The sequence below is a fragment of the Gopherus evgoodei genome, chromosome 1 (assembly GCF_007399415.2).
Source record: "Gopherus evgoodei ecotype Sinaloan lineage chromosome 1, rGopEvg1_v1.p, whole genome shotgun sequence".
In the NCBI taxonomy this organism is placed as follows: Eukaryota; Metazoa; Chordata; order Testudines; family Testudinidae; genus Gopherus; species Gopherus evgoodei.
Window position 1 is genome coordinate 320,282,046 of NC_044322.1, and position 15,098 is coordinate 320,297,143.

The 15,098-nt window shown below is 44.9% G+C and overlaps 1 protein-coding gene across 1 annotated transcript in view; it reads right to left on the reverse strand.

The window, feature by feature from the left end:
• The window catches only part of CTTNBP2 (cortactin binding protein 2), a 182,556-nt gene that overhangs the window by 34,338 nt on the left and 133,120 nt on the right, over window positions 1-15,098 (reverse strand). Inside the window, 4 exon segments of the mRNA XM_030549074.1 lie at window positions 1,494-1,681; window positions 1,980-2,132; window positions 13,980-14,079; window positions 14,159-14,245. Coding sequence (XP_030404934.1) covers window positions 1,494-1,681; window positions 1,980-2,132; window positions 13,980-14,079; window positions 14,159-14,245 — 528 coding nt within the window.

The window sequence follows — 15,098 nt, forward strand, 5'->3', positions numbered from 1 at the left end:
AGAGGGAGTCTGAGCTGCTGGCGGCAGCCGGCAGCCCAGGGTGTCCCCTGGGTCAGGGCGCCGCCCCGGCAGCTGGCAGCCCAGGGGCCGGGGTCCCCTGGCCCAGGGAAACCCTGGGCTGCCGGCTGCCGCAGAGGTGCACTGACCCTGGGTCAGGGCGCCACCGCGGCAGCCGGCAGTCCAGAGTGTCCCCTGGGTCAGGACGCCGCCGCGGCAGCCGGCAGCCCAGAGTGTCTGGAGGGGGCAGCAGGCAGCTCCCGTGGAGCTGCCGCAGTCATGCCTGCGGACGGCCGGCTGCTTGCGCGGCTCCGGTGGACCTCCTGCAGACACCACTGCAGCAGCTCCACCGGAGCCGCGGAGCACCGGACTGCCGCAGGCACCACTGCGGCAGCTCCACCGGAGCTGCGGGACCAGCGCGCGGGGCAGCGAAATTGCCGTCCGCCTAGGGCGCTCAGAACCCTAGCGCCGGTCCTGCTCATAGGTCAGGATTTCTAGACCTTTAATAATTTGTGTTGCTCTTCTCTGGACTTTCTCGAATTTGTCCACATCCTTCTTGAAATGTAGCACCAGGAACTGGACACAATCTTCCAGTTGAGGCCTAGTCAGCACAGAGTAGAGTGGAAAAATTACTTCTTGTGTCTTTCTTACAACACTTCTGCCAATACATAGAATAACTTTTTTTTGCAGTGTATGCTAAGCCCTTCCTTTTCTCCAAATTGCTTCTGAAAACCCTTTTGTTCTGATAAGCCTAGCACAGATACCCAGGACACTTAACTGTATCACACCCACTGACATCTTTAGATTGCAGACTCTTTGGGACAAAGATTTTATTTTTGCTTCATATTCTATTGCCATAAACACCTTCAAAAAGACCTTCTTCATGTAGATATTTGCAAACAGACAGTAACTCTCCTTACTACTGTCTGTGGCAGACCTGTGTCTTTATGCCAATCAAGAGAGGTCATGCAAATTAACTAACAAAGTATATTTATAGACATGGTACATTTATCCTTCAAACTGATTTTGTTTGTTTTTAATGTTCTGTAACATTGTTATTTTAGTGTAGTTTTTGGTGTGGAATAGTTATGATATTGTATGCTCACAAGTTTTTTTAAACGAAAGGATCACTTTTTCTGAACAGGTTTCAGAGTGGTAGCCATGTTAGTCTGTATCAGCAAAAAGAATGAGGAGTACTTGTGGCATCTTCGAGACTAACAAATTTACTTGAGCATAAGCTTTTATGGGCTAAAGCCCCCTTTATCAGATGCATGCAGTGGAAAATACAGTAGGAAGATACACACACACACACACACACACACACACACACACACACACACACACACACACACACACACACACACACACACACACAGAACATGAAAAAAATGGGTGTTGCCATACCAACTCTAATGAGAGTATGGCTATTCTTTCGGCAATAGCACTGAACACTTTTTTCTGAACAAAATACTGAAGCCAATTTCACTGTTTCTTACCTTATTTATAACTTTCCTTCTTAAAAACCTTTGAAGCAAGCCATGGATTGGTTCCCCATCCCACCTTAGTTGAACCCAGCGGAAATGTTGCTGAACCAACAAGTCAGAGCCTTGGAGATGAGATTTTGCAATTGTCCCCATTAGAAAGCAGTTCTCATGAAAGTAATATGCATCAGGCACACCATTTGCTAAAAATGAACCGAAAGACATTTTACTGCAATAATCAAAGCTTTCCTACAATCTACATAAATGATCGTTAAAAGCAAGCAGCATTATATTTGTTTCTAATAAATGCACTTAAATTATAAATAAAAAATAACTAACATTTCTCACATGCAGTTGAGAACAGATAGTTTGAAATTATATATAAAACCAACACAACTATAGAATCTTAATCCTCTAAATAAACTCTCCACACATTATCTATTATGTTAAAACTGTATCGATATAATAAAATATTTCTCTACCCAACTTTGTTTTTAATACCTCTTTGAAAAGTGCAAGGATTTTCAGAACCACGATTCTCAAGAGGTGCCAGAAAGTCTCCCAATAAATCAAATAATGAAGCTTTTTCCAGATTCTCTAAAATCACAATGGTTTTCTTGCTCACAGAAAGCTGTTTCACTGGGACCAGACAAGCTGTAACAGAAGGAACCCATTAATATATGCTTGCGCAAATCTCTTTTTATTTACAAATATTACATTTAGCATTAACATGCTGCTTGAGAAACTTGTTTTTATTTTTGCCTTTTAAAATTATGGGAAAAATAGTACAAATTGAATGGATTATGCAATATTTAGTGCTCAAAAACAAAAGGGAAATACCAAACAGCAGGGGAAAAAAATCACACTACACAATAAGAAAATAATGGTTTTTGAAGTTATTATCTAAAGAAAGAATCCTAAAATGGACACCATTTCATCTTCACATTTACTACAAACTTCAGTATCCTAATACAATGATCCCTGCTTCAGAGGTAAAGAAAAGAAAAGATGGTGAGCCAAGATCTCCAGGAATGTGCTTGTTCCTGCTCATTCTGGCTACTGTAAAGCCTACACCAGTATACAAGGCAGTGATGTAATGGTCACTCCAGATTCATAAAACACTCTTTTTTCCCCCATTGTGTTAGCTTGCCTTCCCTGAACTGATTCATAGGGACACTACCCTCTTCACATTTTAATTCCTCCTCAAGACCCACCTCTTATGTGTTGCCTATAGGAAACCAGCCAATTAATGATAGCTAGGTTGAGGCATAGTTGGCAATAGTTGCCTCTCTATCTATAATGTCCAAAAAATTGCAAATGTATATAAAAATTGTATACGTGGTTATATTCAACCCTCCATCTTGCCTAATCTTGGTTTGCCATTTGTTTTCTTAGACATAAATTCTTCAGGACAGCGACATACACACACACATACTTTTATATATATATAGGGTACCTAGCAGAATGGTACCATACTCTGATTGAGGAATCTGTGCGCCACCGCAATATAAACAATAAAACAACAAATTGGCTAAGGTTGAATTTCAGCAGCCATTGTGTTACCTACTGACCTAACTTTGTTAGGCCATTTTGAGGTTTCTCACAATCTTTAGTCTTGTCTAACCTAAATAATTGTGTCAAGCACAATTTTGCTACTTCACCATTTGTTCTTTTTCTTCTTTTCAGATCATTAGTAAATTTAGTAAATTAGTAAAGTCAAATCAGTCGTAGTACAGGTCCTTGGAACTTTCTATTATTAACCTATTTCCATGCTGAAAGTTAACCATTTATCCCTTAACTTTGTACTTCATCTCTTAAACAGCTGCTAATTCATGACATATGGCTAGTCTTTTGGCTACGCATTTTTAACTAGCTTCCACTTTCCTAAACTGCCTTTTGTAAAGTTGGGATGATCCCTCCGGTGAGCTAAGTTCCCTCTAAGCTGTGCAGCTGCACAGCTACCTATTTAGTGCTGCGCAGGTGCTCAGGGCTGAGGCAGGGACAGGTGCCTGTCCCCGAGCCCTAGACCTGCCATGGCGCCCCTCCCTCTTCCTCGGCTCTGATCCAGCCCAGCCCAGGACCTCCTGCAACTGGGGGACAGGTGTCTCTCCCCATCCCCAGTCCGGCCCCAAACCTGCTGTGGCCAGGGGACAGGTGCCTCTCCCCATCCCCAGTCCGGCCCCGAACCTGCTGTGGCCAGGGGACAGGCGCCTCTCCCCATTCCCAGTCCAGCCCCGAACCTGCTGAGGCTGGGGGACAGGCACCTCTCCCCATTCCCAGTCCAGCCCCAAACCTGCTGAGGCTGGGGGACAGGCACCTCTCCCCTGCAGCCCAGGTGTTGCTGCAGGGAAGGAGCTGGAGGGGAGCCCTCTCTCCCCACCATAGACCTGGGGAACCCCACTGCACCCCAAACCTCTCATTCCCAGACCCACTACCTAGAGCCCGCACCCCCAGCTGGAGCTCTCACCCCTGCACCTCAACCCTCTGCCCCAGCCCTGAGCCCTTCATCCCCGGCCCCACCCCAGAGCCCACATCCCCGGCCCCACCCCAGAGCCCACATGCCCAGCCAGAGCTCTCACTGCCCCCCCACACCTACCAACCCTCTGCCTGTGTCACACATCACCTCCATACCGATGCACATAACAAAATACATGAGTGAGAAAAATTCGAGGGAACACGGAGCATGAGGACAGTGTGTATGACTTAACCTTAAAAACAATCATAACTTGAAATGTTTCTCCTCTGATATAGTCCATGTTTTCAAATGTACTTTTTTATCACCTTCACAACAGTCACTTAATATACTGCACTGATTCCACCTCTGTTCAAATCCCCATGCCTTAATCTCCTCTCACTGCAACTGCTCTCTTTATAGCCTTTCTGAATCCTAGCTCTCCCGGGTGCAGCATGTATGGAAGGTTTCTATCCATAACTACATCATCCTCATGTTCAAACAATTCCACTGGCTCCCCAATAATATCAAGCGTCAGTTCAAAATTGTCCCCTTGTTTTAAAACTCCATAAACTCAAACCACCCAATAGCACAGGTCAAGTCTCTCTCTAATCCCCAAACCCACTTACTCCAGCCTCCTATGCTTCTCCATGCAATCTGGTTACGGTTGGCACAAGTCTCATCTTTCTTTGCAGTTGCTGCACTGTGAGATAGCGTTTCTTTATCTCCAATTCACCATCACTTCTCTTTGTGTGAAACTCTACTGTATTATTTGTAGTGACTTTGCAAAATGCTTTTGGATACTATTTAAATAGGTGTGAGAATTAGCGGTGTGGGGGGTGCTGCAGCACCCCCAGGTTTTATGTGGGACTCTGCTGCCGCCCCCCCCCCCATGCAGGGTCCTGGCTGCCGTCCCTGCTCCGGCCCCAGCCCCTTATCTCTGTCTGGGTTCCCCCCTCCTGGAGACACAGTCCTGCTCCTGGCACCAGCTTGGGGAGGGGGATGGACAGGGGTGAGGGGGCTGGCTTTCAGCACCCCCACTATTAAAAGTGTTCCAGTGCCACTGACTATTTATATGAAAGACATTATATAAGAATATACTATGTATTTTACTGCGTAATGTTAAATCAGCTATCCTTTTGTACAATGATAATAATGTATTTTCTATGAGGACAAAATGTATAAATGTTATCAATTTATTAAATGTACCTTTCTCACATACATGTTTTACCACTTTTGATATGAGCTGTGACGGTGCTCAGAAATTATCTGACACTGTGGCCATGGCAATTAAGGCACTGGTTCTTACCTTTATGTATAATTATTCATATGAGTTATTGGGAATAAGTTCATACATAACAGCATGATCTAATACTCAAATCCTGTACAAAAAGTGAAGAACTGCATTCATGACAAAATCTCAATTAGGTATGAGCATAAGAACACAGAAAATAAGAACAATCATACTGGGTCAGCCCTAAGGTTCATCTAGCCAAGTATCCTGTCTTCCAACAGTGGCCATTGCCAGGTGCCCCAGAGGGAATGAACAGAACAGGTAATCATCAAGTGATCCATTCCCAGCTTCTGGCAAACAGAGGCTAGGAACACCACCCCTGCCCATCCTGGCTAATAGACACTGATAGACCTAGCCTCCATAAATTTATCTAGTTCTTTTTTGAACCTTGTTATAGTCTTGGCCTTACAACATCCTCTGGCAAGGAGTTCCACAGGTTGACTGTCTGTTGTGCGAAAAAATACTTCTGTTTGTTTTAAACCTGCTGCCTATTAATTTCATTTGGTGACCCCTAGTTCTTATGAGGAGGAGTTAATAACACTTCCTTATTTACCTTTTCCACCACAGTCATAACTTTATAGACCTCCATCATATCTCCCCCTTAGTTGTCTCTTTTCCAAGCTGAAAAGTCCCAGTCTTATTCATCTCTGCTCATATGGCAGACATTCCATACCCTTAATCATTTTTGTTGCCTTTTCTGAAACTTTTCCAATTCCAATATACCTTTTTTGAGATGGGGCAACCACATCTGCATGCAATATTCAAGATGTGGGTGTATCACGAACTTATACAGAGGCAAAATATTCTCTTTTACCATCGATCCCTTCCTTATTAGCTTTTTTGACTACCAGAGAATGAAGCACAAATGATAAATCACAAAAGAACTGTGTATTTTAAACCAAAGTTCTGCTTAAGAATTCAGGTTCTGTTTCTCTGTATGAGTTCCCAAAATTTCTCAGCTCAATAGGAATCTCAAGAACCCATCCTCAGCTATTACTTTTTTTTTTTTTTTTTAATAAAGTGTGTGACAAAGTTCCTCCTCTACCTTGGTGGGTCCTGCTCTTATTGGCAGATTTGCTCACCTCAGTGATCTTCCCCACAGCCTTGACCAGCTCCTCCTGTGTCTGATCAGGAGTTGGAAGGTTTGGGGGGAACCCGGGCCTGCCCTCTACTCCGGGTTCCAGCCCAGGGCCCTGTGGATTGAAGCTGTCTATAGTGCCTCTTGTAACAGCTGCATGACAGCTACAACTCCCTGGGTTACTTCCCCATGGCCTCCTCCAAACACTTTCTTTATCCTTACCACAGGACCTTTCTTCTGGTAACGCTTGTACTCCTTAGTCCTCCAGCAGCACACCCTCTCAGCTCCTTGTGCCTCTTGCTCCCAGCTTCTCACGTTCACTTCCTCTCCTCTGGCTTCTCCTCGCCTGACTGGAGTGAGCTCCTTTTTAAACCCAGGTGTCTTGATTAGCCTGCCTTGATTGGCTGCAGGTGATCTAATCAGCTTGTTTGTCTTAATTGGTTCTAGCAGGTTCCTGATTACTCTAGTGCAGCCCCTGCTCTGGTCACTCGGAACAGAAAACTACTCATCCAGTGACCAGTATATTTGCCCTCTACCTGACTCCTGTACCCCACTGGTCTGGGTCTGTCACATATCCCTCCCCTCTGCTCAACACCAAGGGGTTGGGTAGCTTGGGAAGCTAGACAGTGCACACGTGACAAGCCATCGGCATTGCCGTGACGGCTCCCTGCTCTGTGTTGGACACGGAACTGGAAAGGTTGGAGGGATAAGAATCACCTGGTCACCCTTGTGTTCTTCTCCTTGTTCCGCTGCATCCATTGGAGAGGGGCATGGTCGGTCACGAGGACAAATCTGCGCCCGAGCAAGTAGTAGCGCAATGCTTCCATGGCCCATTTTACAGCAAGGTACTCCCTCTCCACCACTGCATATTTTTGTTCTCTCAGAAGGAGTTTCCTACCGAGGTAGAGAATTAGGTGTTCCTCCTCCCCAACCATCTGTGATAGAACGGCCCACAACCCTACTTCCGATGCATCTGTCTGCAGGATAAATTCCTTGGTGAAATCAGGGGCTATCAGTACGGGGTTACTGCAGAGGGCAGTCCGTAGGTGTGTGAATGCTTCCTCTGCTGTGTCAGACCATCTCACCAGATCAGGTCCATGGGCTTTCACTAGGTCTGTCAGCGGGCTTGCCCTTGTGGCAAAGTGGGGGATAAATCGTCGGTAATGCCCCACTACACCTAGGAATGCCCGGACTTGTTTCTTGCGACGTGGTCAGGGCCAATTTTGGATGGCCTCCAACTTGTTCACTTGGGGTTTTACCAGACCTTTTCCCACAATGTAGCCAAGATATTTAGCCTCTGTAAACCCTACAGCGCACTTGGCAGGGTTTGCTGTAAGGTCAGCTCGCCTGAAGGTATCAAGGACTGCCTCCACCTTCTCTAGGTGAGTTTCCCAGTCTGGGGTATGAATGATCACATCGTCCAAGTAGGCAGCAGCATAACTGTTATGCGGGAGTAATAGCTTGTCCATGAGGCGCTGGAAAGTAGCTGGGGCCCTATGTAGTCCAAAAGGGAGGACAGTATATTGAAAAAGATCCTCTGGTGTAGCAAACACAGTCTTTTCCTTTGCATCTTCCGCAAGGGGAATCTGCCAGTACCCCTTTGTCAAGTCTAGAGTAGTCAAATACCGGGCATTACCCAGACGGTCCACTAGCTCATCTATGCGAGGTATGGGGTATGCGTCAAACTGGGATACTTCGTTTAGTCGCTGGAAGTCGTTGCAAAACCTTGTGGTGCCATTAGGTTTGGGCACCAGCACGATTGGGCTGGACCACTGACTGTGCGATTCTTCGATGACCCCCAACTCCAGCATTTTCTTTACTTCTGCTTTTATTTCCTCCCTTTTGGCCGCTGGCACTCGATAGGGCCTCATTGTTATTCTGGCCCCAGGGCTCGTGACAATGTGGTGATATGTCTTGGTTGTTCGATCCTGTTTTGTTGAGAACACATCTTAGTTCCGGAAGATCATCTCAGACACCTCATTCTTCTGGTCCGGTGTTAAATTGGGAGACACTCTTACCTGTTGGAAGGCTTGTTTTCCTGGGTTATTTCCCTCAAGGTTCAACCATCTCATGGGGTCCCTACCATTGGGCCAGAAGCTAGCTTTCTGCTATGGGTACCAACACCATCACCTGATCCCCTGGTTGGAACTGTCGGACTTTTGCCTGGTGATTGTAATGGGTTCTCTGGGCCTCCTGTGCCTTTTCCAAATGTTCCCATACAATAGGGGTGACACGGGCTATCCGGTCTCGCATCTGTATTACATGTTCTATTATATTTCTCCCCTCATTGGGTTCCTCTTCCCAGATCTCTTTGGTGATATCTAGTATGCCACGGGGGTGACGCCCGTATAATAACTCGAAGGGGGAAAACCCAGTTGAGGCCTGAGGTACCTCCCGGATAGCGAACATAAGATAGGGTAGTAGGATGTCCCAATCCTTCCCGTCCCGACTTACCACCTTCCGTATCATGGCCTTGAGGGTTCGGTTAAACCTTTCTACCAACCCATCAGTCTCCGGATGGTAGACTGAAGTTCTCATGGTATGTATATCGAGCAGCATACAGAGGTCCTTCATTAGCTTTGACATAAATGGGGTTCCTTGGTCTGTTAATATCTCCTTTGGTAGCCCCACTCGGGAAAACATCCCCACCACAGGGGGACGGCTTCTGGGTAGCGAGTAGCATAGTCCAAAACAAGTATATATTGGTGGCCCCGAGCCGTCTTATCCAGGGGTCCCACTAGGTCTATGGCTATTCGCTCAAAGGGGACTTCTATGATGGGAAGGGGTACTAAAGGTGCCCTCAGGTGGGGATGGGTACTGTGCAGCTGACACTCTGGGCAGAACGCACAGTACCTCCGCACTTCTTCATGTACTCCGGGCCAGAAGAACTGTCGTAGGACTCGTGCCAGGGTCTTCTCTACCCTCAAATGCCCCCCAAAAAGATGACCATGAGCAAGCCTTAATACATCGTTCTGGTGTTTTTGAGGTACTAGGACCTGCTGTACCTTCTGCCCCTGTAATGGTGCAACCCAGTATAACAGATTCTTCTTCATTATGAAGTAGGGTCCTGATTCCTGAGCTTTCCCTTCCACGGGGACCCCATCTATTTCAGTCACCTCCTTCCTAATGTTGTCATACCTTGGGCCTCCAGCCTGGTCCCATCCAAAATTTCTTCTTCCGTGGCTAATCTGCCCAAGATCTAGGGGCCCAGTCTCTGTTGCCTCTACTGGTTCAGAAGTGTTAGGGCAGGGGTCAGACTCAGGTGCTTCTCCCTCCTGGGTGGCCTCCTTTTCAGGTGCTCGGGTCTGCCTACCTACGAGAGCGACCCTCTGGGCTTTGAGTCAGTATTCGGGTTCCCAAGGCCTTCGCTGCCTTCCTTTCCCTTTTTGACTTTCTACCATGTCTGGGAATGGAAAATAAATCTGGGGATATTTCAGAGAAGACTGGGTGTTGACAGTCTACTGTGGATGCCTCACTAACTTCAGGGTTCCCCTTTTCCTCCAATCCTCCTACTGGGAGCAAGTTTCCAAACCCTGCAAAGTCCCTCCCTATAAGCACTGGGTATGAGAGTTTAGGGACTACACCTGCTGCTACCACAGTAGTGTGCCCCTGAATCTCGAATTTTACTGGGATGGTGGGGTAATAACCAACCGTCCCATGGACGCATGTTATCCCTGTACGCTTAGCCCGCAGCAGCTGACTACGCTTGACGAACTTCCCCAAGACAAGCATGACAGCATTCCCTGAATCAACTGGTGCCGTGGTCTCTACCCCATTTAGTTTCACTGGTCTGGTGTACATATGTGGGGTTAATGAGACCCCCACAAGGTGGATTAGGGAGCATGGGTCTGCCCAGTTCCCCAGATTACACTGCATCAGCTCCTCAGCATTGGGACACTGTGCAGCTACATGTCCCCACTCCCCACAGGCATAACATCTGTATGGAGCCCTAGGCATTCCCCGGTCTCTTGGTTTGGGCAATTTAACATCATAATCCTTTTCTCCCTCAGTACTCCGACTCTTTGTGGCCTCTGGTGGGCCTTCAGCCCCTCTCTTTTTCCACCTGGACCTTCCTGGTGGCCCAGTCACCCGAGCTCTAGGGCTTGGTGCTGCTAGATTAAGCCAGGGTGCCTCTTCCTTAACTGGTCGGGTCAGCTCCCTCGCCGTCCTTCGCCTCTCTACCAGTGCAAAAACCTCATCATAGGTGGAGGAGTCATTCTGGCTCACCCAGGCACGAAGGTCTGGCGGTAGTCCCCTCATGTATCGGTTGATGAGCAGAACCTCTAGTATCTCCGGGACTCTGTTTGCAACCACTTTTGTGCAAGATGGATGAGGTCATACAATTGGGACTGCGGGGTTTTGTTTTCCCGGTACCTCCACTCATCCTGTTGGGCCCGCACTGCAGTCGTTACCCCAGATCTGGCCATGATCTCCACTTTCAGTTGGGGGTAGTCTGCTGCAGCCTCTTCAGGCAGATCGTAGTAAGCCTTCTGGGCCTCCCCACACAGGAATGGGGCAAGGATGCCAGACCACTGATCTTGAGCCCAGGCCTCCCGTAGGGCTGTCCTCTCAAAGGCCAGAAGGTATGCCTCTACATCATCCTCCCGCGTCATTTTCTGCAGCCAATGCCTGGCGTATGATCTGCGTCCCATCATGGCTGCGGTTCAGCTCTGTAAGGGTCTTTACCTGGTTTACCAGTTCCCACAACATAGCCCAGTCTTGAGAAGCCTGGTTCATCAGCAGGCGATTAGTCTCTTGCTGCAACCGCACTGCCTCCTGTTGGGCAGCTGCCTGTACACGGGTAGCCTTCTGCTGGGCCACCATAGCTTGTATCATTGCCCATACTAAGTCATCCATTGGGGTGAAAAAAAATAAAAATAAACGCTCTACTTTTTTTTTTTTTTAAATCACCCTCCTTCTTCTGCCACGCTGTGCACACCGAGTCCCACCCCTGAAACCAGTTGTGACAAAGTTCCTCCTCTACCTTGGTGGGTCCTGCGCTTATTGGCAGATTTGCTCACCTCAGTGATCTTCCCCACAGCCTTGACCAACTCCTCCTGTGTCTGATCAGGAGTTGGGAGGTTTGGGGGGAACCCGGGCCCGCCCTCTACTCCGGGTTCCAGCCCAGGGCCCTGTGGATTGAAGCTGTCTATAGTGCCTCTTGTAACAGCTGCATGACAGCTACAACTCCCTGGGCTACTTCCCCACGGCCTCCTCCAAACACTTTCTTTATCCTCACCACAGGACCTTTCTCCTGGTGTCTGATAACGCTTGTACTCCTTAGTCCTCCAGCAGCACACCCTCTCACTCTCAGCTCCTTGTGCCTCTTGCTCCCAGCTCCTCACACGCACTTCCTCTCCTCTGGCTCCTCCTCACCTGACTGGGGTGAGCTCCTTTTTAAACCCAGGTGCCTTCATTAGCCTGCCTTGATTGGCTGCAGGTGATCTAATCAGCCTGTCTTAACTGGTTCTAGCAGGTTCCTGATTACTCTAGTGCAGCCCCTGCTCTGGTCACTTAGGGAACAGAAAACTACTCATCCAGTGACCAGTATATTTGCCCTCTACCAGACTCCTGGACCCCACAGGTCTGGGTCTGTCACAAGTGATAATGGGCCAGATTCCCAGCTTGTGTAAATCATCACATTTCTGCCAATATAAATATAAAAAAGCCCATTAAAATGCAGTGTTATGCTAGCACTTAAATCAGAAAAAAAAATAGAAAAAAAAAAAGTTACCCATTTCATGTCAATTTTATTTATTTTAGAACCCTATCCTGTTAAATTTAGTCAGTGACAGTAGCAACCAGCAGTATGCCCCAGTGTCATCAATAATACTGTGCCAACACCTGCCTTCTCATCAAACTAGGAAGATTACAGGATTCTATCCACAGAAATATGACGACCTGGGGAAAAAAAAAATTTAACTAGCCTAACTGTTAAATGTATTCTCTCTTTTCTTTACCATTTCTTGATTCTCCCCCAACTTTTTTGTCTATTCCATTTTCTTTTTCTCACTGTTTCTCTCTTTTTTACAGATAAAACCAAACCAAAACAAGAAACCTTAGAAGGCAGAGCAGAATCCCATTATGTGTCTGCTCTATCCCCCTTTTCCCCCCACATTCAGTTCCTCTTCTATGTTCTCCCTTCCTTAGTTTTTCCTCCGTTTTTTTTTTTTTTTTTTTTTTTTTTTTTAACCAAGTGTGGTGTTAGTTCATCCTGCCTTCCTTATCAGCTTTCATTACTTAGCCATCTCTCTTTTTTATTCTTCTTTACTGGTCATCCCAAAATTATAGTTAGGGCATGCTGACCAGAACCATTTCAAGAATAAGTATGTTGCTCCAAAATATCTGTTGTGGGATATTTCAGTCCTTGTATAACTGTTTATCATTGTTTTAAAAAGTGGTTAACATTACACTAGCAACAAGAATTTAACTTTCGTCTGTAGCAATAAGACAAAATACACATGGATTGATGCTTACAGTTAGGCACTTAAATCCACATTTAAAATGTCTAAAAAACAGGCCTGATTTTCAGAGGTGCTGAAAATCCATTGCTCTTACTGACATTTGAAACTTTTAGCCACAGTGAAGAGAAATATTTATTAAGTATTTATAATACTGGACAGATTAAAGAAGGTGTATGCAGTGAAAGCTCGCTTAAGGTGAAATAATGTTGTGTTAACATAATACTATTCTAGTATTCCAAATACAGATGTGCTTGTATACTGTTAAATGTAATACCATGGAAAACTGGACAATATGATTAGTTCAATATTTAACATATTACCTATCAATCAGAAAAAGATAATATTTGAGCAATAAATAATGAAGCATAAAAAAATCTGGGTTTTCAAAAAAGGCTATGTAGAACAAACAAATAAAAAACCCACTGATTTAAAAAGGACTAAAAGTGATCCTATAGAAATGGCTCACTACATTTATCCAGGTCTCCCAGAATTGGAGACATTCATTGATATGGACTCTCACACAGTCTGAAGCCTATTGTTTTAATGAACTGAAGTTGAAAAATGGCATTCTTCTAATGGCTGTGGTGAAAAATTCCAGTAGACAGTAAAAGTACAAATAAGTTCAAAACTTAAGAAATGGATAAGTAAAGTAACTCTAGCTAATATTCCATTTAGGATCATCAGTATTTGTTTTTTCTTTAATCCAGTTTATTGGATCTCTCTCTCTCTATACTTGCCTTGTTTTTTTTCCAGAAAATACTACTTGCAATGCTGTTTTTTCAACTTCTTTATAGAATTTTTTAAAACTAGTTTTCATTGCTTGTGAAAGATGCTGACAGCTGTGGAGAATAAAGTGCTGTATTCAGCCAGCAGGCATGATAAAGTAGCAATGTTCTTATATTGCTGGTTCAACATTTCCGAACATTGAAAATCAAGTGAAATGTTCACTAACATAAGGAAACATGAAAGCAGATAGGAGAAAAAAATATTAGAATCCATTAATGGAAAAGTTTACACAAAGCTCATTTCTGGACTGCCATCTTTAGCACTAGCTCACTTGAGACCCTTGTTTCCTTCTCCAGAATTTGTGAGTTTTTCAGAACTCTATTAAAAATATGCCATAGGCTATACAGCATGCTTTAATGTTTTGTCCGAAAGCATCTTTAGAAGTAGCCTTCTACATATCAAAATAGATCTGCTGAAATAATCTTACCATTATGGATGAATAATTCTGCAAGCTGCTCCTTGGAGAAATCAGCATCCACTTCAACTTTAACAATTTCACAGGTGAATCCGGCAGCCATTTGCTTTTTCTGTGTTGAAAATTCACAGGTTTAGGGAAGCTTTACATGTTCTTTCCAGAATTATTTGTTTTGTATGCTTGTTTAATACCTTCATACAGAGCGCTATCTGATGTGCTATGTAGTCTTGCAAACTTCCTTCTGGACCATGAAAGATGACATTATGGTACTGTTCAACCTACACATAAACAAAGTAAACTTTATATGAATATTCATAGACCTGGATATTTTTAATCCAAACAAAACAACCAAAAAGCAAGGGGCTGGGTATATGTGGAATTTTCCACTTCACAATCATGAAATTTATGCGCCTTATAATACAGTGGTCTACATGTGCAGTATTTGTGTGTTGCAACTTTTAAAGAGAGATTTTTACATAGAAATAACATGGGATTGTTCTTAATTTATAAAGCTATGCGAAAACATTCTTTTGTCCCATCAATGGTTGAATTTGACAAACACAGACAATAGGGACAGGTTACAGTTAACAATCAAATCCAATGACACAGAGTGGGCAGAACTTGCAAGAGAACCCTTCAAACCGAAATTAGTCTATAAAAACCATCAACATTTATGTTTTTGCCAGATTTAAGTTAAGGCAAAAACTACTCCTCAAACTCTAAATATATAATTTATGCTAACAATATAGGAACCCAGTGTCATAATATTTAGAACCTGTTTGGCTAAACGTGGATTATAATGGAGATAGCCTATCTCCTAGAACTGGAAGGGATCTTGAAAGGTCATGAAGTCCAGCCCCCTGCCTTCACTAGCAGGACCAAGTAATGATTTTGTCCCAGATCCCTAAGTGGTCCCCTCAAAGACTGAACTCACAACCCTGCGTTTAGCAGGCCAATGTTCAAACCACTGAGCTATCCCTCCCCCCATAAAAAGCACGCTGAAGAGGCAAAGAGATACTTGCTCTACAAGTGTGAAAAGTAAACCAAATATCCCACCATTCATATTTAATGGTAGCTGCTTTGGGCTTACTACCTATTATCTAAATTCATCAGTCTCTCTTATTTAAAAAC